At 42.9% G+C, this 26,040-nt stretch overlaps 2 protein-coding genes and 1 non-coding gene across 5 annotated transcripts in view; all 3 read left to right on the plus strand.

Moving 5' to 3' along the window:
- Canx (calnexin) overlaps positions 1 to 9,098 on the plus strand; it is a 44,367-nt gene extending 35,269 nt beyond the window's left edge. For 2 of the 3 annotated variants that reach the window (XM_045151999.1, XM_004666615.2), the window contains 5 exons: positions 1,121 to 1,336; positions 1,892 to 2,011; positions 2,919 to 3,042; positions 3,741 to 3,820; positions 6,661 to 9,098. In XM_045151999.1, coding sequence (XP_045007934.1) covers positions 1,121 to 1,336; positions 1,892 to 2,011; positions 2,919 to 3,042; positions 3,741 to 3,820; positions 6,661 to 6,714 — 594 coding nt within the window. In that variant the 3' untranslated portion in view covers positions 6,715 to 9,098. The remainder of the gene's footprint in view (positions 1 to 1,120; positions 1,337 to 1,891; positions 2,012 to 2,918; positions 3,043 to 3,740; positions 3,821 to 6,660) is intronic. The other variant, XM_045151998.1, reaches the window with a different exon arrangement.
- A 1,869-nt stretch (positions 9,099 to 10,967) lies between these two features.
- Positions 10,968 to 26,040, plus strand: part of Maml1 (mastermind like transcriptional coactivator 1) — a 53,346-nt gene continuing 38,273 nt past the window's right edge. Inside the window, exon 1 of the mRNA XM_004666614.2 lies at positions 10,968 to 11,329. Within this exon, the coding sequence (XP_004666671.1) occupies positions 11,000 to 11,329 (330 nt within the window). The 5' untranslated portion in view covers positions 10,968 to 10,999. The remainder of the gene's footprint in view (positions 11,330 to 26,040) is intronic.
- On the plus strand, positions 14,211 to 14,317 carry LOC123461813. Its single transcript, XR_006637878.1, has one exon. It is a non-coding gene; the product is annotated as a U6 spliceosomal RNA (small nuclear RNA).

The raw sequence follows: 26,040 nt of genomic DNA on the forward strand, positions 1-26,040 counted from the left end.
AATAGTCTTGTGTAGGTAGTGTCAGGTACTGGGAGGTCATGGATATTAGGACCCTTTTTTTTTTATTCAAGGTAGTGTCTTGCTCTAGCCCAGGCATGGAATTAGTCTCAGACTGGCCTAGAATTCTCAGTGATCCTCCTACCGCAGACTCCCAAGTGTTAGGAATAAAGGCATACACCACCACTCCCTGCCCATTCATCTTTTTTAAAGACCAGCTCTCTCGCTGGCCTGTAGCTTGCTAAAGAGGCTAGCCTGGCTGACGTGTGAGCAGTAGGGATCTTGCTGTCTCTGCCTCTCTGGCACTGGAATTACAACTATGGTCCATCATGCCTGGCCTTTTTTTTTCCCCCCTTAATTTGGATTCTTAGGCTTGAAACTTGGGTCCACATGCTTATAAGACATGCACTTTACCAATTGAGCTACCTTTCCAGCTCTCTACATTTTATTTTAAATTACCACTGGAAAATTTTTGTGCTGGCTTATCTTCTACCTCTAACATTTAATAATTGGTTGGAATACAGCAGATTAGAAATTATTTGAAGTATAGAAGTGTTAAGAGAGAGAAAGTGTGTGTTGGTTTTCTGAGCTAGGGTCTCACTATGTAAATCACGCTGACCTGGAATTCACTATGTAGTTTCACTAGGTCTCACTATGTAAATCAGGCTGACCTGGAATTCACTATGTAGTTTCAGGGTGGCCTTGAACTCACAGAGATCCTCCTACCTCTGCCTAGAGTACTAGGACTAAAGGCATGTGCCACCCGCCTGGCTTTTATTTTTAATTTATGAGAGAGAGAGGGAGGGAGGGAGAGAATGGGGTGCAAGAAGACCTAGCTGCTGCAAACAAACTCCAGACACATGTGGCTTACATGGGTTCTGGGCAGTAGAACCTAGGTCTTTAGGTTTTACAAGCAAGTACCTTAACCACTAAGCTATCTCTCTAGCCCCAGAATGTGTTGCTTTTTTTTTTTTTTTTTTTTTTAATCATTTGTTATTTTCCTGCTACTTGCTCAAGTTTGGCAAAGTCAGCCCTTAGCTCCATTGATGATGCATAGTGATTCTTAAAATTATTTTGTTGTTGGTATTATCTGAAATAATGTTTCTAAACTTCTTTTCAATAGGGAATCTGGAAACCCAGGAAAATACCAAATCCAGATTTCTTTGAAGATCTGGAACCTTTCAAAATGACTCCTTTCAGTGCTATTGGTTTGGAACTGTGGTCCATGACTTCTGACATTTTTTTTGACAACTTTATCATTAGTGGTGATCGAAGAGTAGTTGATGATTGGGCCAATGATGGATGGGGCCTGAAGAAAGCTGCTGATGGGGCTGCTGAGGTTAGTGCCTGCTCATTTCTTAGACATATCTGCTGTTGTAGGGAACCAATTTGTTATGTTTTGTGAAAAGCTATCTTTTGGTGTTCCTTTTTTTCCTTATTTATGTCATAAAATTCTGCTAGACATAAATATTGGTGCTTCTGATCTGATTTCATTGGTGTAATGAGGTAGGTTTACATTCTGTTATGTGGGGGGGGATTCTGTCTGTGTTTCAATTTACCATTTAGGTTATATTTTACTTATTAAATGTGCATTAAAATATAGTCATGTAACTATGCTGGGATTTGGACTTCAGATATTCCAATATCCAGAAATTCTTTACTCATTTGTTTCTGAGGTTAAGGAGCCCTCGTGCAAGAAATCTCATGAAGATGAAAAATTTCCTCCTAAATTCCTTTTACCAGTTGTGTGAGCATCATAGCTTGAACTCTTTGGAAAAGGAGGCATCTAGGTAGTACCATGCCATAAGTGAGCAGTGACACAATCAGTATAACCTATATTTGGTGCCAGAAGCCAGGACTTTGCTTCATGCCACATTGCAATCTTGTTTTTCAGCCAGGTGTCGTGGGGCAGATGCTGGAGGCAGCTGAGGAGCGCCCATGGCTCTGGGTGGTCTACATTTTGACTGTAGCTTTGCCAGTATTCCTTGTTATTCTCTTCTGCTGTTCTGGAAAGGTAGGGGTGTTTCTTTGGACTCATTTTCAGAAAGAATTCTTGTGATGTCTGATGTCATTAAAAATCACTGAAATGCTAGGCATGGTGGCCCATGATTTTAATACCAGCACTTGGGAGGCAGAGGTAAGAGGATTGCTGTGAGTCCAAGGCCAGCTTCATACCGCAGAGTGAGTTGCAGATGCATGTGCCATGATATGAGTACTAGGAAATTGAACCTGGGTCCTTTGCCTTTGCAGGCAAGTTCCTTAACTGTCAGTCTACCTCTCCAGCCAAGGCCTGTACTTTTGTGCTTTAGCCTTTGTTCTTACTGCGGATTCTGCCTTGATGTCTCCCTTATACCCCACACATATGCATGTTGACACGTGCATGCACACACACACACACAGTTATGAAGAGAAACTTATTCAAGGTGTGAATTATATCTTCATATCTATATGTCTTTTTTTTTTTTTTTTTTTTTTAGGTTGGGTCTAACTCTAAACCAGGCTGTCCTGGAACTCATTCTGTAGTCCCAGGATGACCTCAAAGCCACAGAGATATTCTCTGCCTTCCGAGTGCTAGGATTAAAGATGTATGCCACCATGTTCAGCTATATGTATATCTTATAAGTAGATTGGTACAGATTTTGACCTGTAGGCTTTTAGTAGTTATGTGGTAATGTATACATGAAAATATAAACAAAGGGCTGGAGGATGGCTTAGTGGTTATGGCACATACCTGAGAAGCCTAAGGATCCAGGTTTGATTATCCAGATCCCATGTAAGCCAGATACACATGCATATGGAGTTCACTTGCAGTGGCTAGAGGTGCTGGCATGCCCATTCTCTCTCCCTCTCCCTCTCTCATAAATAAATAATAAAGTAAAAAAATAAAATACAAAGTTGTTATGCTTTGGACAATATTTCAGAAACAATCCAATGCTATGGAGTACAAGAAGACAGATGCTCCCCAACCAGATGTGAAGGAAGAAGAAGGGAAGGAAGAGGAAAAGAACAAGGGAGATGAGGAGGAAGAAGTTGAAGAAAAACTTGGTAAGAAGTAGTGGTTGGGCTGGGGTTATAGCTAGGTGGTTGGAGGCACTGTGGGGCCTACTGGCCAGATTCAGTTCCCTAACACCCACATAAATCCAGACTCAGAGTGGTGTAATCATCTAGCATTCATTTGTAGCACCAAGAGAAATAGTGCTCAAAAAAACTGCTTTGGGGCTGGAAAGATGGCTCAGCAATTAAGGTACTTGCCTTCAGAGCCTAATAACCCAAGTTTAATTCTCCAGTGCCCATGTAAAGCCAGATGAACAAAGGGGTGCATACATCTGGAGTCTGTTTGCAGTGGTTAGAGGCCCTGCCACATCCATTCTTTCTGTCTCCTATTTTAATCTGCTTGCAAATAAATAAAACTGCTTTAGGGCTGGAGAGATGGTTCAGCAGTTAAGGCACTGTGAACCCTAAGGATGCAGGTTTGATTTCCCTAGTACTCACATAAGCCAATGCACAAGATGGCACATATGTCTGGAGTTGGTTTGCAGTGTGTTGAGGTTCTGGTGTGCCTGCCCATTCTCTCTCTCAAAATAAGTAAATACATATTTTTTTAAATTCTAAACAAACTGCTTTAAATGAGATAAGTGCTTTAAATTGTGATTGAGACATTATAGTAAAGATTGTTTTAGATGATGTCAAGTATTAGGAAGGTCAGATGTGAAATTGACTCAGTTGTTTACATTCTGTCTTAGAAGAAAAGCAGAAAAGTGATGCTGAAGAAGATGCTGACGCTATCAGTCAAGAGGAGGAAGACAGAAAACCTAAAGCAGAGGTACAGAAAAGGGCTAATAGTTTTTGTACCTCCACCTAAGCTAAGAATACATTTAAAAGTAAAGGGCGGAGCCGGTCATGGCAGCACATGACCCAGAGGAGGTGGGGCGGGGAGAAGAGGTAGGAGAATTGCTGAGACTTTGAGGCCACCCTGAGACTACAGAGTGAATTCCAGGTCAGCCTGAGCTAGAGGGAGACCCTACCTCAACAACAACAACAAAAATAGTGAAGGGAGGACTGGAGAGATTGATTGTTTAAAGGTTAAGGCACTTGCCTGTGAAGCCTAAGTACCCATGTTCTACTTTCCAGATCCCACTAGCTAGACCCACAAAGGTGAGGCAAACACAAGGTTGCACATGCTCAATAGGTGACACAGCGTCTGGAGTTAAGTTGAAGTTGCTGAGGCTCTGGCATGCAACTTTTCTCTCTCTCTCCCTTTCAAATAAAATAATTATAAGAAATAAAAGTACAGAGAATATTTTCATAGATTAATTTGTAATGGCTGTGGCAATGAGAATTCTGCTTGAGCCAGTTTTGTTTTTTTTTTTCTTTTTTCGAGGTAGAGTCTCACTCTGGTCCAGGCTGACCTGGAATTAACTCTGTCATCTCAGGGTGGCCTTGAACTCATGGCAATCCTACTACCTCTGCCTCCCGAGTGCTGGGATTAAAGGCATGCGCCACCACGCCCAGCCAGTTGTTTTTTGTTTTTTTTTTTGGTTTTTGAGGTGGGGTTTCTCTTGCTCAGCTTGACCTGGAATTCACTGTGTGGTCTCAGGGTGGCCTTGAATTCATGGTGATCCTCCTACCTTTGCAATATTTTATTTTTATTTATTTGAGAGAGAGAGAGAGAGAGAGAGAGAGAGAGAATGGGTGTGCCACTGCTTCTAGCCACTGTAAACAAACTCCAGATGCATGAGCCAACTTGTGCATCTGGCTTTATTGTGGTGCTGGGGAGTCGAACCTGGGTCCTTTGGCTTTGCAGGCAAGCACCTTGACTGCTAAGCCATCTCTTCAGCCCATTTTTAAAATTTAAATTTCATTATTTTAAAGTATAGCTGAATCACAAGAGTATTTTTCTGTGCTGAAAATAGTTTTCTGGAATAAGCAAAAGTTGAAGGGAATAAAATTCTAAGACGTGAGCATGAAATTGTCAAGTTTTGCCAGACATGGTGGCACACACCTTTAATCCCAGTACTTGGGAGGCAGAGGTAGGAGGATAGATAGCCATGAGTTCAAGGCCACCCTGAGACTACATTGTGAATTCTATGTCAGCCTGAGCTAGGGTGAGATCCTAACTTGACAAAAAACAAAACAAAACAAAACAAAAATATTGTCAATAGTTTTGTTAAATTTATATCTCACTGTCCCCTCAAAAGTTACTTCTTTGAGTTGGGTGTGATGATGCATGCCTTTAATCCCAACACTTGAGAGGTATTGATAGGAGGATCTCCTGAGTTCAAGGCCAGCCTGTGACTACATAGTGAATTCCAGGTCAGCCTGAGCTAAAGTGAGATCCAACCTCTTAAAGAAATTTTAAAAAGTTTGTCTTGTCCTGGAGAGATGGCTCATTGGTTAAGGCACGTGGCCCTAAAACCTAATGATGCAAGTACCCACATAAAGCCCAATGGCACAAGTGGTGCATGTATCTGAAGCTTATTTGCAGTGTTAGAAAACCCTGATGCACCCATTCTTTCTCTGTTTCTTCCCCCCTCCCTTGCAAATAAATTAATAAAATATGTAAAATGGAAAAAAAAAATGTTGGGTCTTGGGAGATGTTTCAGCAGTTAAGAGCACTTGCTTGAAAGCATGCTGGCCCAAGTTGGATTTCTCCAACATCCACATGAAACCAGATGCACAAATTTGTGCATTTGCTTGAGGCAGCAAGAGGCTCTGGCTTAGCCGGGTGTGGTGGCGCATGCCTTTAATCCCAGCACTTGTGAGGCAGAGGTAGGAGGATTGCTGTGAGTTCGAGGCTACCCTGAGACTACAGAACGAATTCCAGGTCAGCCTGGGCTAGAGTGAAACCCTACCTCGGAAAACCAAAAAAAAAAAAGAGGCTCTGGCTTGCCCATACTCTTTGTCTCTCTCAAATTAAGAAAATGCCCCATAATGCACACAGGTGTGCTGTGACTCTCACACTTGAAAGGTGGACACGTTGTCTAAACATTTTTCTCTCACTTAAAAAAAAAATTATCTGAGAGAGAGAGAATGGGCGCACCAGGGCCTCCAGCCACTGCAAAGAAACTCCAGACACATGCGCCTTCTTGCATATCTGGTTTACATGGGTCCTGGGGATCAAACAGGGGTCCTTTGGCTTTGTAGGCAGGTGCCTTAACCACTAAGCCATTTCTCCAGCCCTTACTTACTTAAAAAAAATTTTTTTTGTTTATTTATTTATTTGAGAAAGATAGAGAGAATGGGCACACCAGGGCTTCCAGACACTGCAAACGAACTCCAGATGCATGCGCCACCTTGTGCATCTGGATCTGACTTAATGTGGGTACTGGGGAATCAAGCCTCCAACTGGGGTACTTAGGCTTCACACGCAAGAGCTTAACTGCTAAGCCAACTTTCCCACCCTGCCTCCCCCCACTAGGTAGGGTCTCACTCTAGCCCAGGAATTCATTATGGAGTCTCAGGGTGGCCTTGAACTCATGGCGATCCTCCTGCCTCTGCCTCCTGAGTGCTGGGATTAAAGGCATGTGCCACCACACCTGGTACTTTTTTTTTTTTTTTTTTTAACTTCAGCAGATGGTTTGCTACTGATTTTGGAAATCTGATGAACTTTTCTTTCTTTAAATGTTCTAATCATAGCAAATTTCTTTCCTTTTCAATTAATAGGAGGATGAAATTTTGAACAGATCGCCAAGAAACAGAAAGCCTCGGAGAGAGTGAAATAATCTTGAGAACTTGATCTGTGATTTCCTCTTCCTTCCCCTCCCTTGCAAGTGTGGTCCTAGGACAGGACCTGCTATACCTTAGGTTAAAACTCCGAAAACCTCAAGACATCACCATCCACAGGTTCCAGTCAAACACTAGTCTGTATAAGTTTAAACATCTAGCAGTACATAATTGCGGTTGTGACATAAAGGAGCCTGTTTCTGTAGAAAAGAAAACATTTAACATAATGGTTGTGAAATGTAACATGAAGCAACTAACTTGTATTTTCTGTTTGTTTGTTTGTTTTAAACATCTTTTTTTTTAATAGAATGATAGAATTTTACCAGTCTAAAATCTTGGCTTAATTTAATATATTAATCTATCCACAAAAACCACCATCATCATTTTGAAGTATTAGGGGGAAGAATTGCAGTTTTTACAACAAATTTTTTGTTTGGTATTGCAAAACATTCAAGTGTCTTTGTCCCTTAAAATTGATAATCACGTTTAAGCATAGTCATTTGTCTTTATAATCTTGTTTTGTGTGCTTCCATTACTCAGTTCCTCCTAAGGAAAATGAGAGGGATTAGGTGGAAGCCCAAATTTATAGAAGAGTCCCTTTAAATTGTATTGAGAATAGACCAAAAAAAAAAAAATCTTCAAAAGCAAAACACTTCACTTGATGTTGGTTAGATCAAAGTTAATGTGTTCTGTGTTGCCCTTGGAACTGCTTAGTTCTCAGACAGGTTTGCAGTTAGTTAGGGGAGGAGGTGGCTTACTGTAGCAGTTTTGGGCATTCTTATATCACACATAGGGAGTGTCTGGCTTCCAGGCCTCTGGAGAACAAGGTTCATTTTTAAGGCATGCTGGTGGGGCCAGAGTAGATGTTTTCATCACTTGTGCCACTGTGTTGACACTGTTTCCTTACCTATTTCCCCCAAACCCTCGCTTTCTCCTCTGCTATGCATACTCTTCACAGCGCAGCTTGCAGTCCGTTGCTGAAAATGATTATAAAGCTCTGCATAGTGTTAAGCTTTATTGTGATTAAATGTGTTCCTTCTTTTTAAGCAGACCCACACCTTTCCAGGGTCTACCTACAGGATAGAATACAAGCTCATTTTTATCCATTTCTTTTACTCAGTGTAAAGACTAGAAGTCTAATAAAAGGTGGGCCAGTTTAGAATTGACTATAATTGAACACAGGCTAAAAGTATTTATGGGAGGAGTGACATGTAGCATGAGTTATTTGACTTTTGTAGGGTATTTAAAGTCTTCATTTGCAATTCATGTAAAAGTTGTCTTAAATTTACACAATAAAGCAGTCTGTTCGATTTTTTTTTAAAGTGGTTTTGAGGCATTTTTTTCAAAAGTGATTTTAGGGTTTTTTTTAATGTGGCATGTAGATGGGTGCTAACATAGCTTCTCCCCCATTACTATAGTGTAATAATAATAATATTACACCACACTGAAATGTATTCAGAAACAGATGTTTCAACTTTATTCTTTTTTCAGAGGCGTTTTAAGTTGTACCGATGATACTGTTTCTTGCACTGACTATATATAAACACTCCATAGTGTTTATATTGGGGAGATACTGGGATAGACATATATTTGTAAAAGATGAAGACTGTACCTGTTGTTTTTTTTTTTGTTGTTGTTGTTTTTTAATTCTGGTTCATTTAAGTTTTTCTTCAGGCTGGAATGCATTTTTCTTGCTGTTCAGTGCTTTATCCTTCTGATCTGTTGTTCTGTGGTCCCAGTGACCTTAGCTATGTAGCAGACTTCCCAAAATGTATGGAGTGCAAATAAATAGTTACTTAGCAAGAACTTAAAATATGTCTGCAGGTTTCTCCTTGAAGCAAATGTGTGAGTATCATTGCATATCTAGAAATCTGTTTCATCCTTCTCCATTGACATTGTATTTGATGCCTAATTTCTTCCATCTGATCTGTGAATTGACAGGCCTATTTAAACCATCAGTATTTATTGCCTTTCAGGGTTATTAGCAAAATTTGTAGAAAAAAAATTCTCACCCCCTCCCTTACACACAATTTGTGTTGAAGGCAATCCCAAGTAGTTAAATGTTTGACACTTTAATGAATGACCAGCAGTTTTCAGCTTTCAAAAGCTCTTACATAAAGGGCTGGTGTTGCATCTCAGTAGTAGAGTGCTTGCCTATCATGGAAAGGCCCTAACTTTGAGCACTAGTACCAGGCCAAACAAAGCAAGGCACATTCAGATTTTACATGCTGGCTACCTGTCCTATTGCTGTAACATGCCCAGTCTCCCACAGCTGTCTTGATCCATTTTTCTTGTACACAGAGTATGCTTTACTTCTCAAATTGTCACATTACTTAATGGTGTTACATTAAAGCCCTATGTTGTATCTTTTTACTGAACTTCATGATAACCTTCAGTGTGTTTTGTGTTTCACTATCTTTTCATTGACCCACTAGTAATTTGCTTGCTAGTGTGTGGAAACTACAGTGAAATAATTACCACATGAGTTTGATTTAATTGTGTCTTTATTTAGTTCTCTCTTTCTGTTCAATTGTGGTTTAGCAGTTTCTGTTGTATTAAATAGAAATAACTCAGAAAAGGAAATTTTCTTTTTTTTTTTTTTTTTTTAAGTTTTGCGAGGTTTCACTCTAGCCCAGACTGACCTGGAATTCACTATGTAGTCTCAGGGTGGCCTTAATTCTCCTACCTCTGCCTTCTGAGTGCTGGGACTAAAAGGCATGTGCCACCACGCCTGGCTTTTGGTTTTCTTTAATTTTTTTTTTTTTTTTTCAGTGCTGGGATTCAGGACCCCTGAGCTACACCACCCTCCAACCTTGAGATTATAATTAAAAAAAAATTTTTTTAAAGGTAATCTTTGTTCAGAATCAGATTATGTATTTGAGGGATTTTTTTGGATATTATGCTCGTGACATTTTATAAAGCTTTTAAAGCTTTTAGATTGCTCATTGAAGAGTATACACAATATAGTTTAGTTGACATTATTTTGTTCTTTTGAAAAAGTTTGAAGCTGGTATGATAGTACCCACATATAATCGCACTCCGGAGGCCGAGGCAGATAATTTAGGAGCTTGAGGCCAACCTGGCCTACCAGACCCTACAGGACTGGATGTAGTTCCGTGGTAGTGCGCTTTCCTAGCATGGGTTCAGTCTCCAGAGCTGCAAAAGTTTAAAAAGCTCTTTATTGGGGTTGTTAAATTTATGTCTGAAGATAGGTAAGAGGCAAGGAACTGCATTTCTCTTATGTTTTTGTAGTCCACCTTTAAAAACAGTTTGTGCGCCCCCCCCCCCCATTTGTACAAGTTCACTTTTTTCCTTGAGATTTTAAAACCTTTTCATGAGTTCCAGTAAGTTTGAAGTGACTGATGGTGCCCTCTAGTGTACATGTTTCTAGTTTTTCTGGTCCTTTAGGTTTTGTTTTGTTTTTGCTTCTTTGCCCTTTTGCTTATTACATTATTGGAACCCAACGTTCTTTGGTTGGAATTTACTGAGTCACACAACTTTAAGTGTAAGTCGGCTTCACACCCACTCTATCACATCTTTGTTGTGTTTCCAAGTATTGAGGCAGTGATTTAGAACAGCTCAAGGGAAAACCTGTACCAGTTCACTGGTGAGCAAGGTTGACCAGCTAATAGGGCTGGGAGTGAGGAAATAGCGATGGCTCCTTGTGAACCGCCCTTCTACGGGGCAGGGTTCTGGGTCTGGCCAGTTAGTCCGCTTTCTTCGTGGACCCGGAAGGGACTACCGTAAGAGGGCGGTATTCAGGAACCTTCTCTCCCCTCTCGGACAGGACAGGCTCTTGTCAGCCTTCCAGGACTGAGACCCGCCCTGGGGCTTCCCTTGGCCTCTTGCTTCAGAGCCTTTTAAATGCCGCTAAGGAATCCTAGCGGACCCCTTACGTGCTTGTCCCCACGCCCTCAGGTTGCCGGCCCTGTCCTGATTGGTCAGATTTCACGTCTGTCAGCTGTGACGCACGGGTTCGCCGGCCCAGACCCCGCCCCCTTCCGAGGGCTCCCGAAAACAATTTTAAGATGGCGGCGGCGGCGGCGCGGAAAACAATGGGGCAGGGGCGGAGGGGACAGGCCGAGGCCTGAGGTGGGCCTCGAGGGCCGGCCTGGGGTCGGGCCGAGCGGGGCAGGAGAAGTTCCGCCGCCGCGCGCGTGCCCGCTCCGCAGTCCACAGTGGTATGGAGCGACCGTGAGGCGGGCCGAGGCCGCCGGGAGCAGCGGAGCCCGAAGTGCCATCCGGCCCCGAGAGGCCCGGCCCGTGAAGCCCACGGCCCATGGTGCTGCCCACCTGCCCCATGGCGGAGTTCGCGCTGCCGCGGCACAGCGCGGTCATGGAGCGCCTCCGCCGGCGTATCGAGCTGTGCCGGCGCCACCACAGCACCTGTGAGGCCCGCTACGAGGCCGTGTCTCCCGAGCGCCTGGAGCTCGAACGCCAGCACACCTTCGCCCTGCACCAGCGCTGCATCCAGGCCAAGGCCAAGCGCGCCGGCAAACACCGCCAGCCACCCGCCGCCGCCCCGGCCCCGGCCCCGGTGCCCGCCGCTCCTGCTCCGGCCGCCCGCCTCGACTCTGCCGACGGCCCCGAGCACGGCCGTCCGGTCGCGGTGAGTAGGGCAGGCTCTTGTGGCAGCAGTCACTTCCCGAGAACGCCTCCGGGGATGCGCCGGGCCTTCGGGAAGCAACTTAGTGCGCCCAGCTTCTGTATCTGGGTCGAGGCAGGCTAACAGGGCAGGGAGCTGAGCGGTTGTCATCTTAGGGAAATGGCACCGAGCTACAGTCAGGAAGCACTTTTACCGGGAGGACTTTTCGCGAAGCCTGGGCTGGGAAAGCTGAAAGGTTTTTATCCTAAACTTGCTTCCAAACTGTTGAGAACTTCATTTCGGAACAGACCGGTCAGCTTTCGAGTTGCCTAGCCTGTAGGAAGTTCTTGCACAGTAGGCCTGGCCTCACTTACTCTGCAAATGTTGATTGGATCCTTCCTTGCTCTCTGCGAGGTCCTGTGCAGTGAGCTGGGGTCAGGGCTTTAATATGGAAATAAGTCGGCCTGCGGTTGACAGTATCTAACTGCTTCTGAATGGGAAACCAAAGTCTTTGAAAACCTAAGGGAAATGCGTGGTGCTGCTTGCTTATTGAATTGTATAAAAAATACTTGGGTAACCCTAAACTGTGTAAACTTGAGATTCCCGTTATACTCGACAATTCGTTTTAACCTATGAGATCTATTTAAAAATTTCTGACAGTATTAGATAGTTGTTGGAGAAAACAATAAAGTGACATGAATTAGCTGTTAGTAAATTGTTATGTCATATATATTTTTAGTGTCCAATACAGAAATTTGTTGTTCAAACCAATTTATAAAAGGGAGACAAGTTGTGTGTGTGTATGTGGGGGTATGTTATTCTTGTTAAAGTTTAAACGTAAAAGTCAAAAGTTACTCTGGTTTGTTCTCTGTATTTTTGTTTTGTTTTTCGAGGTAGGGTTTTACTCCAGCCCAGGCTAACCTGGAATTCACCATGTTGTCACAGGCCGGCCTTGTACTCACAGTGATCCTCCTACCTCTGTCTCCCGAGTGCTGGGATTAAATGCATGTGCCACCTTGCCTGGCAGTTCTCTGTATTTTTAATATATGTCTTTATTGTCTCTCATTTGAATTACTGTAGTACTCTTCCCTAACTAGTTTTTAGGCTTTTAGTCGTCACCCCCTCACACACTTTTTCAGAATGCTTGAAACGTTCTATTGCTGGAAGGAATGAAGTTTAATCTCCAGGTTGGCTCTTTGGACCAGTGTGACCTAACCTATCTTCCTAAATCTCCCACAGTTCCGCTATTCTGGTTATTACTATTTTTCTCCCATATTAGCTTTAGCTATTGGACCTAAACACAGACCACTTGGGTTTAAATACACATTTCATTGCTTATTGAGTGGGCTGGTCAAGCCTCATCCTTTTTTGGCTCACCTGTAAAATTGTAAGATCCAAAAGAAATGAGCATGGTTGTGAGAATATTTCATAAACTAAAAGGCTGCCTACAGGACACTTTTCATAATCCTGTCATTCTGTTCACTTTCTTTCTCTGCTTTACACCTAGTTTCTGAAACCTTAGCCCACAGCAGTCAGAATCTCCTCTATCCATACATTTATGAAACATGCTATTTATACTCCTTATTTTCAGCACATAGTCATAAACTAGACAGCAAGCTCTTGGAGTCAGGGCTTAGCTCACACACATTTTACGCGGTCTGTGTTTGTTGAGTGATTGATATTAAACTTGGTGGTGCTTTACTCAGTCATCTATCCAAAATGACTTAACTGCACAAGTCACTTCTAACAACTCTTGTTTTAAGGAAAGATATCCACTTCTCCCTCATGCCCCCTGCTGGGGATTGAGCCCAGGGTTCACAGGTAAGCAAGAGCTTTCTACTGAGCTATACTCCTAGCTCTAAAAAAAAAAGCTAGCCTGGGTGGTGGTGCATACCTTTGATCCCAGCACTTGGAAGGCAGAGGTAGGAGGATTGCTGTGAGCTCAAGGCCACCCTAAGACTACATAGTGAATTCCAGGTCAGTCTGGGCTAGAGTGAGACCCTACCTTGAAAGCCCCCCTCCGAAAAAAAAAAAAAAAGATGGGTTAGAGATATAGCTTAGTGGTTAAGGAGCTTGTCTTACAAGCCTAAGGACCATATTCTGCTCCCCAGAACCCACCTAAGGCAGGTGCACATGGTGGTGTATGCATCTGGAGTTCATTTGCAGTGGCTATAGCCCATGGCATGCCTATTCTCTTTCTCTCCCTCCCCCTCTATCTATCTCTAATAAAATAAAAATATTTAAGGGTTGGAGAAATGGCTTAGAGGTTAAGGTACTTGCCTGGAAAGCTTAACTACCCAGGTTCAATTCCCCAGTACCCACGTAGGGCCAGATACACACAAAGTGGTGTTTAAATCTGGAGTTCATTTTCAGTGGCTGAGACCCAGGAGCACCCATTCTCTCTCTGCTTACAAATAAAATTTAAAAAATTAAAGATTTTAGCCGGGTGTGGTGGCGCATGCCTTTAATCCCAGCACTCGGGAGGCAGAGGTAGGAGGATTGCCATGAGTTCAAAGCCACCCTGAAATGACAGTCAATTCCAGGTCAGCCTGGACCAGAGTGAGACCCTACCTCGAAAAATTTTAAAAAAAAAAAAAAATTAAAGATTAAAAAAAAATTACATGTACTCATAAATAGTTGTCTTGAATACCCTCTAGAAGAATATTAGTAGTGATTTAATTTTAAGGTTATGGTGAAAATTTAGAACTTGAAGCCAGGTATGGTGGGACACACCTTTAATCCCAGCACTCACTCGGGAGGCAGAAGTAGGAGATCAGCATGAGTTCAAGGCCAGCCTGAGACTACATAGTGAATTCCATGCCAGTCTGGGCTTGAGTGAAACCCTACCTTTAAAAACCAAACAGAAAAATTAGAACTTGAGATTTTTTTTTTAATTTTTTTTTTCGTGCTTGCTTCAGCAGCACATATACTAAAATTGGAATGATACAGAGAAGATTGGTATGGCCCCTGTGCAAGGATGACATGCAAATTCGTGAAGCGTTCCATATTTTTTTTCTGTTTACACAGTGAGTATGTACACAACTAATAAAAAAAATTAAAGCTTTGTATCACTGGAAAGGGCCTGGGGAGATGGTTCAGCCATAAAAGGCACTTATTTGAATCACTGGAGGAAAATTGGGTTCTTATTCTCTCTACATATATATTTTGCCATCACGCTTTTATTTTATTTATTTATTTATTTATTTGTTGACAAGTTCCATAACTATAAACAATATCCTATGGTAATTCCCTCCCTCCCCCACCTTCCCCTTTGAAACTCCACTCTCCATCATATTCCCTCCCTCTCTCAATCAGTTTCTCTTTTATTTAGATGTCATGATCTTTTCCTCATTTTATGATGGTCTTGTATAGGTCGTGTCAGGCACTGTGAGGTCATGGATATCCAGGCCATTTTGTGTCTGGAGGTGCATGTTGTAAGGAGTCCTACCCTTTCTTTGGTTCTTAACATTCTATCTGCCACCTCTTCTGCAATGGACCCTTAGCCTTGGAAGATGTGATAGAGGTATTTCAGTGCTGAGCACTCCTGTCACTTCTTAGCACCATGTTTCCTTCTGAGTCATCCAAGGTCACTGCCATCTGACAAGAGATGGTTCTTTAACCAAAAGTGAGAGTAGCATTAATATATGAGTATGAGCATTAAGAGAAGTGCTTACTGAGCAGTTTGGTGAGCATAGTATATACATTTAGCCAGGTAACAGCAGATGTTACACCCCTGGGGCTCATGACTACCCCTGTTGTAGGTTTTCAGTGTCAGCGATGTATTCCCTCCCATGGGGTGGGCCTCCAGTCAAATTAGAGACCGGTTGGTTTCCCCTATAACAGATGTGCCACTATTGCACCCATTGGCTCATTTGGCCTGGCTGGCCAAATATAAGGCTTGCAGTATCCACTATTGAGTATCTTCATTGGTGATATCCCTCTCTCTCTATCTCTCTCTTCCCCCTCCCCTCCATTGAACTGCATGCAGCCTGGCTTTTTCCAGCTTTCTGTCAGCTCGTCTACATGGAGGAAGTTTTCAGCTCAGTTCCTCCAGCAGGATTTCTCAGTGGTCTTGCAGCCCAAGCATGTGGAGTCTTTAGCAATAGGGTTTTGCCATCTATTCCTGGTGGGAAACCAAGGGCCTCAGCAATGGCCTGTAATGTTTTGGGGGTATCAATGACCTCCCTGGCCAACAACTCACTGGAAGGTACCCCATCCCTGGCATGGAAAACTTTCTAGTAACAATCTATGTCTGCTGAGTGTTCCATTGTCCAAAAAAGTAGGTTTTCATATGACTTATTTATATCCTCTTAGGTTTTGATTAGCCCTCCTTCCACCTATCCTTTACACAATCTCTTCCCCGACCTCATTTAGGCCTTTTCACCCCATTAATCTGTTCTTTTACTTACATATACACAATACCATCCTATTAAGTCCCCCTCTCCCTGTATTTCTATTCCCTTTATATTTCCTTTCTAGCTTACTGGCCGCTGCTACTGAGTTTTCTTCTTATTCACACAGAAGTCCAATCATTTGTAGCTAGGATCCACATATGAGAGAGAACATGTGACATTTGACTTTCTGGGCCTGGGTTCCCTCACTTAGTATAATCCTTTCCAGATCCATCCATTTTCCTGCAAATTTCATAACTTCATTTTTCTTTACTGCTGAGTAGAACTCCATTGTGTAAATGTGCCACATCTTCATTATCCACTCATCAGTTGAGGAACATCCATGCTGGTTCTGTTTTTTAGCTATTGTTTTTTTTTTTTGGGGGGGGGGAATCTTACTATAGCTCAGGTTGACCTGGAATTCACTCTGTAGTCTCAGGGTGGCCTTGAACTCTCAGTGATCCACCTACTTCTGCCTCCTGAGTGCTGAGATTAAAGGCATGCGCCACCATGCCCAGCTTTATTTATTTATTTATTTATTAAACATTTTTAAAATATTTTATATTTATTTATTTGACAGAGAAAGAAGAACTGAGAGAGAGAGAGAGAGAGAGAATGGGTGCAGGGTTTCCAGTCACTGTAAACTTAACTCCAGACACTTGCGCCCCCCTTGTGCATCTGGCTAATGTGGGTCCTGGGGAATCAAACCTGGGTGCTTTGGCTTTGCAGGCAAATGCTGTAACTGCTAAGCCATCCCTCCAGTCCTATTTATTTATTTATTTATTTATTTTCCTCAAATTTTATTAACATTTTCCATGATTATAACAAATATCCCAAGGTAATACCCTCCCTCCCCCCACTTTCCCCTTTGAAATTCCATTCTCCATCATATCCCCTCCCCATCTCAATCAGCCTCTCTTTTATTTTGATGTCTTGGTCTTTTCCTCCTCTTATGATGGTCTTGTGTAGGTAGTGTCAGGCACTGTGAGGTCATGGATATCCAGGCCATTTTATGTCTGAAGGGAGCACGTTGTAAGGAGTCCTGCCCTTCCTTTGGCTCTTACATTCTTTCCGCCACCACTTCCGCATTAGACCCTGAGCCTTGGAAGGTGTGATCTAGATGTTACTCAGTACTCCAGTCACTTCTTTCCAGCACTATGATACCTTCTGGTTCATCCCAAGGTCACTGCCTTCTGAAAAGAGAAGATTCTCTACCCAAAGTGAGAGTAGCATTAATATAAGGGTATGAATATTAAGAGAAGTGCTTACTGGGCAGTTTGATAAGTATACTATATACATTTTTCCAGACATCAGCAGATGTTACACCCCTAGGGCTCATGACTACCCCTGTTTTAAGTTTCCAGTATCAGGGATGTGTTTCCCCCCATGGAGTGGGCAGGCCTCCAGTCCAATTGGAGGGCAGTTGGTTTCCACCATGATGGATGTGCCACTATTGCACCCATTGGCTCATTTTGCCTGGCTGGCTAATTATAAGGCTTGCAGTGTCCACTGTTGAGTATCTTCACTGGTGGTATCTCTTTCTCCCATTGAACTGCATGTAGAATGGCTTCTTCCAGCTTTCTGTCAACTGGTCTACATGTAGGATGTTATCAGCTCAGTTCAGGCTATTTATTTATTTATTTTTTAATGTGAGAGAGTTAGAGGGGAGGGAGAGCATATGTGACCTTGTGCATGTGTCACATTGTGCATCTTGTTTACATGGGACCTGGCAAGTCAAACATGGGTCCTTAGGTCCTTAACCACTATGCCATCACTCTCACCCTCCTATCCTAATTTTTTAAAAAAAATTAATTCTGACTGTATTAGAGTCTGGGGGGTGGAGAGATGCCTCAGTGGTTAAAGGCACTGGCTTGTAAAGCCTGACATCTGGGTTCATTTCCCCAGTACCCCATGTAAAGCCAGATGCACTAAGTGACACATATGTCTGGAGTTCGTTTTCAGTGACAAGAAGCCTTGGCTCTCCCATACTCTCTACTTCTTTCTCCGCCCCCCGCCCCCAATAGCACTGGGAGACTGGTAGGAGGATCGCCGTAAGTTTGAGGCCTTTGAGACTACATAGTGAATTCCAGGTTGTCTGAACATGGTGGCACACGCTTTTAATCCCAGCACTCAGGAGGCAGTAGGGGGACTGCCATGAGTTCAAGGCCACCCTGAGTCTACATAGTGTCTTCCAGGTCAGCCTGAGCTAGAATGAGACCCTACCTCAAAAAGAAACAAACAAACAAACAACAACAACAACAACAACAAAAAACACCTTGAATCCGGCTGCTATCCAAACACTTAGGAGGCAGAGTCAGGAGGATAGCCACTTCAAGACCAGCCTGGTTTATATAGTTTCAGGACACCCAGGGCATACACAGAGAGACCCTGACTCAAAAAGAAAAAGAATTTGAATCTGGTTTGCACGTAATTCTTTTGTGCACCTGATCAGATGGGCTAAATTGGGTTGATATCATATTAAACCTTGACCTGAGGGTCTCATGAGTTTAATCTTTACTGTTACTGCAGTTAGTGTTTTGTCTCTCTTGGAAGAGGAGTCTTTTCCCTCAGGCTCCTACAGATTCTGGCTTAGCTGTTCAGCCTTGTAATGGGGTCTAGGAGATAAGTATCACTAAGAAAACAGCCAGAGGGAGAAGAGTCTTTAGCTGTAAGATTTTGACTTATCAAATCATTTAAAAAATAAATAAATAAGCCGGGTGTGGTGGCACACGCCTTTAATCCCAGCACTTAGGAGGCAGAGGTAGGAAGATCGCAGTGAGTTTGAGGCCACCCTTGAGACTCCTTAGTGAATTCCAGGTCAGCCTGAGCTACAGTGAGACCCTACCTCAAAAAAAAAAAAAAAAAAAAAAAAAAACTTTGAAAGAGATGGAGAAAGAGGCAGATGGAAGGAGAGAATGAATGGGCTCGCCAAACCCTCTAGCTACTGCAAGTGAACTCCGGATGCATGTGCCACATTGTGCACCTGGCTTATGTGGGTACTGGGGATCGAATCTGGGTCTTTAGGCTTTGCGAGCAAGTGCTTTTTGAAACGTTTTTATTTATTTGCAAGCAGAGAGAGCACGGGCTTGCTAGGGCCTCTAGCCACTGCAAAGGAACTCTAGACCATGCACTACTTGTTCATCTGGCTTTATTTGGGTACTGAGAAATCAAACCCTGGTCCTTGGGTTTGGCAGGCAAGCACCTTAACCACTGAGCCATCACTCCCAACCCCACCTCCACCCGACACACATCAGTTACAGACATGCTTGACCAAGTTGCCCAGCTTTTACATGGGTTCTGAAGAGCAGAACTATAGTTGTCTCGGCACTCATGCTTAAGCACTCTTAGCCTTCTCCACAGCCTCTGTACCCTAGGTTTTTGGTTTTTTTTTTTTTATTTGATTTGATTTATTTATTTGAGAGTGAGAGAGAGAGAAAAAGAAGCAGATAGAGAGAATGAGCACACCAGGGCTTTCAGCTGTTGCAAATGAATTCCAGAAGCATTTGCCACCTTGTGCATCTGACTTATGTGGGTCCTGGGGAGTCGAACCTGGGTCCATTGGCTTTGCAGACAACTGCCTTAACTGCTAAGACATCCCTACAGCCCTACCTTAGTTTTTGAGGAGTGAGTTTATTAGAATCTTTGTACTTCTTCATGCTCTTGAAAAACAAATACTAGCATTAAAATGATTGACTCTTGCAGGACTTCCTGGGTTATGGAGAATTATCTACCCATTTCATACAAACTTTCATTCTGTAAATGAAAATCATCTTTTGCAATAGTTTGGATATAATCTCTCTATAATAGAGTGCTATAGTAAAGTCCTTTTATCAAGTGTTTGCTGCAGAGCCAAGAAGAACTGATCCCTAAATTGTGATAGTAGACAAAAAACACTTGACAGTTATATGCCAACCATTCATCATGGAAGCTGCTCTGCCCACTTCTTTTTAGCTAACTTCTCTTAGCTTCAACCCCCTCACCTTTTTTTAAAGAAGTCTTTCAATATAGGGTCTTGCTCTAGCCCTGGCTGACCTGGAATTCACTCTGTAGTCTCAGGCTGGCCTTGAACTCACAGGGAACTTCCTGCCTCTGCTTCCCAAATGCCAGGATTAAACGCATGTGCTACTACACCCAGCTAGAGTTTCTTTTTAAAATTCTTTTTGCTAAATATTTTTATTTACTTATGTATTTGCAAACAGGGAGAGAGAAAGAGAATGAATGTTCTAGGACCTCTTGTGACTGCCATACCTAGCTATTTCTCTGAGTCGTGGTAATCGAACTCAAAGGGTCTCTGCAGGCTTTTCACCACTGTGCCATCACTCCAGCCCATTTTATTTTATTTTGTTCTTCTTTTGTAGAAGTTACTGATAATGTGGTTGGAGAAGTGGGTAGCTCAGCAGTTAAAAGTACTTGCTTGCAAAGCCTGCTGGTCTGTGTTCAATTCCCCAGCCACCCATGTAAACTTGCTTGCTGGCCAAACTCATTTGCAATGCAAGAGACCCTATCTCAAAGAAAATGAAGCCCAGACAACTCCTGACCTTTACAATGTGCACTGTGGCATACATACATACCTATTGCACAAATAAATAAATAATTAAAAAGAGAAAGATGACTAGGCCAGGCATTGTGGTACACTCTTTTAATCCCAGTACTTGGGAGGTAGGAGGAAGATTGCTTTGAATTTCTGGTCTGCCTCCCCAGTATTGAGATTAAAGGCATGTACCACCACACCTAGCTATGATCCATAACTTTTAACAGTTTTGGAGGGGGGGAATGGGGTGTATGTGTGTGTATTTTGGAGGTAGGGTCTCACTCTATAGGCTGACTGGAACTCACTCTGTAGTTCCACCTCTGCTCCTGAGTGCTGGAATTAAAAGTTAGTTGTGAGTGGGTTTTTTTTCCTTTTTTCCTTTTTTTTTTTTTTTTGTTTATTTTATTTATTTATTTATTTGAGAGTGACAGAGAGAGAGAAAGAGGCAGATAGAGCTAGAGAGAGCAAGAATGGGCGCGCCAGGGCCTCCAGCCACTGCAAACGAACTCCAGATGCGTGCGCCCCCTTGTGCATCTGGCTAACGTGGGTCCTGGGGAATTGAGCCTCGAACCGGGGTCCTTAGGCTTCACAGGCAAGCGCTTAACCGCTAAGCCATCTCTCCAGCCCCCTTTTTTTCTTTTTTAATGTGTGTGAGAGAGACAGAGAGAATGTCAGGGCCTCCAGCCACTGTAAACAATCTCCAGACGCATGTGCCACCTTGTGCATCTGGCTTTATGTGGGTGCTAGGGAATCAAACTTGAGTTCTTTGGTCTTGCCAGCAAGCACTTTAACCACTAAGCCATCTTTCTAGCCCCAAATTATCAAATATATCCCCAGTATGGTCCCCTGGACAAGTGGCGATTTATGCACTTACGGGCTTCCACTGCTCATTACCCTACCAACCACGCTCACCAATAAAACTCACAGTACAAAAAAAAAAAGGTTAATTTTAGCTGGGAATGGTGATGCATACCTACAGTCAGCTACTCTGAAGGCACAGGCAAGACGATTACCAGTTTCAGACTGGCTGGGCAACTTACCAAGTCCCTGTCTCAAAAGAAAAAGAAAAGAAAAAATGGCGCACACCTTTAATCCCAGCACTTGGGAGGCAGAGATAGGATTGCTAGGAGTTTGAGCCCAGCCCGGGACTACATAGTGAATTCCAAGTCAGCCTGGGCTAGAGTGAGGCCCTACCTTGAAACCCACCCTGCCCCCCCCCTCCAAATGTAAAAGGGCTGCAGCTGTAGCTTAGTGGTAGAGAGAGCGCTTGCCTTGCTATGGACAAGAACCTAGATTCTGTCCCCAGAGAAAAAAAGGTTAAATTTATGTTATGGTAAATGCTGAGCAGGAAAGAGTAATGTGTTGTCACATTAATAGAAAGCATGTCCCCTGCACAAGGATGACTAGCAAATTTGTGAAGCATTCCATGTTTGAAAAAAGCAAAGAGATGCCAGGTATGGTGACACACACCTTTAATAACCTAGCACTCGGGAGGCAGAGGTAGTTAGGATCACCATGAGTTTGAAGTCGTGAATTCCATGTCATCCTGGGCTAGAGTGAAACCCTACCTTGAAAAACCAAAAAAAATCATAAATTTTAAAAAAAGAAGAAAAGCAAGGAAAAAGGGTAATATGATACTAAGTGCCTGAGAGTGGCAGTTTGGGACAAAATACTGTTTTTTGTTGTTGTTGTTTGTTTGTTTGTTTTGGTTTTCCAAAGTAGGGTCTTGCTGTAGCTCAGAGCTGACCTGGAATTCATTATGTAGTTTCAGGGTGGCCTCGAACTCATGGCAATCCTCCTACCTCTGCCTCCTGAGTTCTGGGATTAAAGGTGCGCATAACCACACCCATCTTAATATTCTATGTTTTAATTTGAGCCTGAAGTAAGTGTCAAGAAAGCACATTGCAGATGGTGCCACCAGCACAGATTCCTTGAGGCATGATCTGTCTTGTGTTTAAAAGATTTTCCTGGGGGCTGGAGAGATGGCTAAGTGGTTAAGCGCTTGCCTGTGAAGCCTAAGGACCCCAGTTCGAGGCTCGGTTCCCCAGGTCCCACGTTAGCCAGATGCACAAGGGGGCGCACGCGTCTGGAGTTCGTTTGCAGAGGCTGGAAGCCCTGGCGCGCCCATTCTCTCTCTCTCTCTCTCTCTCTCTCTCTCTGTCTTTCTTTGTCTGTCGCTCTCAAATAAATAAATTAATTAATTTAAAAAAAAAAGATTTTCCTGGGAGCTGGGCATGGTGGCACACTCCTTTAATCATAGCACTCAGAAAGCTGAGGGAGGAGGATCGCCATGAGTTCGAGGCCACCCTGAATTCACTACATAGTGAATTCCAGGTCAGCTTGGGTTAGAGTGAAACCGTGCCTCAAAAAAACAAACAAACAAACAAACAAAAAAAGGATTGTTCTGATGCTAGGTGGAAGATATCTGAGGTTAGCATGGACAGGAGTAGATGCAATCAAGGCTTTTGTAGTTATGGAGATTGAGAAGAAGGAATGAAGGCTCTACTATTGCTGTATCCCTAGACCTGTAATGATTTTTTTTTAAGCAGATTCCAAGAATATCAGATGTGAAGCTTGGAGCTTCCCTGGTAATACTGACACTGTGGGGTCTTCGTCATGCAGGTTACTCTAGGACCTCAAAGTGTTTCTGGGATTCCCGGGCTTTTGTTTCTAGTTATTTATTTTTAATAAGTAGGGCTGGAGAGATGGCTAAGCAATTAAAAGTGCTTGCTTGCTAAGCCTGCTAACTCAATTTGATTCCCCCAGTATCCCTGTAAAGTCAGATGCACAAAGTGGCACATGCATCTGGAGTTCATTTGCAATGACAAGAGGCCCTGGTGTGCCCATTTTCTCTCTCTCTCCTTCCCCCTCTGTTGCTGTGATTAAGCACCTGTCTAAAAGCAGCTGGTGAGAGGAAAGTATTTGTTTTGGCTTACTGTCTTAAGGAGAAGCTCCCATGATGGCAGGGAAAAGCATGGAATTAGCAGTGGCTAAATATCACTTCTGAAATAACAGGTGGAAAACAGCAGCAGGAGAGTGGGCTAATCTTTGGCAAGGTGGAGCTGACTATAACAACCCTAAGCCTGCCCCCAACAACATACCTCCTCCAGCAAGGCTCCACCTTCCAAATTACTATCAACTGGGGACCAAGGATTATAATACAAACACTTGAGTTTACAAAAGGCACCATAGTGCTGAGAAGTAACTGTGGAGTGCTCAGCACTGAAACATCTCTTATCACACATTCCAAGGCTCAGGGTCCATTGTGGAAGAGGTGGTGGAAAGAATTCTAAGAGCCAAAGGAATGGTAGGACTACCTACAATGCAATCTTCCAGACACAAAATGGCCTGGATATCCATGACCTCATTATGCCTGGCACTGCCTACACAAAACCCTCCTAATAGGAAAAGATGAAGACATCAAAATTAAGGAGAGACTTAAATTGAGAGAGGGGATATGATGGAGGGTGCTTCTGTGAGGGGGAAGTGGGGAAGGGGAGGAATTGTCATGGTTTATTGTCTATAATTATGGAAGTTGATAATATAAATAAATAGATCCAGGCATGGTGGAACATGCCTTTAATCCCAGCATGTGGGAGGCAGAGGTAGGAGGATCACCATGTGTTCAAGGCCACCCTGAAACTACATAGTGAATTTCAGGTCAGCCTGGGCTAGAGTGAAACCCTACCTCAAAAATGCCCCAAATAAATAAATTAAGTAAAATAAAAATAAAAAGAGTTTGTGGGGGACATTTACCATACACTTTCAAGTAAATAAATAATAATATTCTTACATACCAGGTGTGGTAGTTCACACCTATGGTTCTAAACACTCAGAGGCTGAGATAGGATCACTTATGAGGCCAGCCCAAGCTACACAGTGAGTTCCAAGTCAGTTTGGGCTAGAGTGAGACCTTGGGTTAAAAAAAAAAAAAGGCTGGGCATGGTGGCACACACCTCTAATTCCAGCACTCAGGAGGCAGAGATAGGGTTGCAGTGAGTTTGGGGCCAGCCTGAGACAACATAGTGAATTCCAGGTCAGCCTGTGAGACCCTACCTTGAAAAACCATAAAAAGAGAAACAGAAAATGAAATTTGAGCCTGCTATCGTGGCTCACTTGTAATCCCAGCACTGTGGAAACTGAGATGGGAGGATCACTGAACGTTCAACAACAGCCTGGTCTACATAATAAGACTCTTGCCCAAAAAGAAAGGAAGGGCTAGGTAGATAGCTTAGTAGTTGCTTGAAAAGTCTGATAGCTCAGGTTCAATTCCCAAGCCAACCATATAAAGCTGGATGCAAAAGTGGCATTTCTGGTGTTTGTAATGGCAAGAAGCCCTGGTGTGCTGTTTGTGTACACACAAACACACACACACACAAACACACAGCAAATAAAAATAAGGAAAAGTAAAAAATGAAAAGGAAACTAAAAAGAACCATTACAGAGATCCAACATCTGAATAATAGAAATTATAGGGAGAGAGAAAATGGGGTAGTGAGTTAGAAATGTTAGTTTGAGAATTGAAGAATATGGTTGCCTTGTGCCCAGCAGTAAGGAAAAAAATAAAAATAGACCCACACCAGTCACATTTCTCAACATTGGGTTTGAAAAGATTTATAAGCTTTTATTGTGAGGAGTGTTAGATGCTGCATGAAATTTTGCCTAGGGAGACATGAACACACATCTTCATCCTAGATTGGACATAGAGGACAGACCAAAGCACAAGTGCACCAAAACCTGGCATTGGTGATGGAGACTTACAGGAGCATGGATGGCAGCAGTCATACCAGAAAGCACACTCCAGCATAGGTGGCCACTCACGAAAGCTGTACCTGGAGCTCACTGCAGGACCTGCAGGCAGTCTGCTGGTCAGAGGCCTCCCCTCAACACTTGTGCCCTTATGTAACCATGGGGAGTCAGGTGAGCTTTTCAATTTCAACCTTCCTGGATTTGCTTACCTCCTGAGTCTTATGAGCCTTCTTCCTCCCTCCAGAGGGAATGTTTCAATTTGAGGAAATCACTGGGTTAATGCAATTCCTTGGGCTTCATGTCAGCTATATAGGAAGCACAAAGACAGTTGGAGGAGTGTCTTCAAAATTCTGAAGAAAAAGCCAGATGTAGTGGCACACGCCTTTAATCCCAGCACTCGGGAGGCAGAGGTAGGAAGGATCTCCGTGAGTTTGAGGCCACCCTGAGACTACATAGTGAATTCCAGGTCAGCCTGGGTTAGAGTGAAACCCTACCTCAAAATATGTAGAAAAAAATTAACCAGCCTAGAATTTTATGCTTGTAGTCAAAACTATTAAACAAGAACGAATTTTAAATGAAGTCATTTTTAAACTCATACTCCTTTTGAAAGGACTGGAAATTGTGTTTCACAAAATAAAGAGTAAATCATGAAAGAACAAAATACAAGATAGAAGGCTGGTGTGGTACACGCCTTTTATCCCAGGCAGAGGTAGGTGGATTGCCGGATTGCCATGAGTTCAAGGCCACCCTGAGACTACATAGTGAATTTCAGGTCAGCCTGGGCTATAGTAAAGCTCTACCTCAAAACAAACAAACAAAAATATAAGATAGGAAGGAAGGGAGGAGGGTACTTAATAGGTTGATATTGTATATATGTAAGTACAATGATTGAGATGGGGAGGTAATATGATGGAGAATGGAATTTCAAAGGGGAAAGTGGGGGGAGGAGGGAGTTACCATGGGATATTTTTTTTTATAATCATGGAAAATGCTAATAAAAATTTTAAAAAAAAGATTTATAAAAAAAATACAAGATAGAAGGAGACACAGGAGATCCAGCACAG

This window comes from Jaculus jaculus, chromosome 6 (assembly GCF_020740685.1).
Source record: "Jaculus jaculus isolate mJacJac1 chromosome 6, mJacJac1.mat.Y.cur, whole genome shotgun sequence".
NCBI classification, from domain to species: Eukaryota; Metazoa; Chordata; class Mammalia; order Rodentia; family Dipodidae; genus Jaculus; species Jaculus jaculus.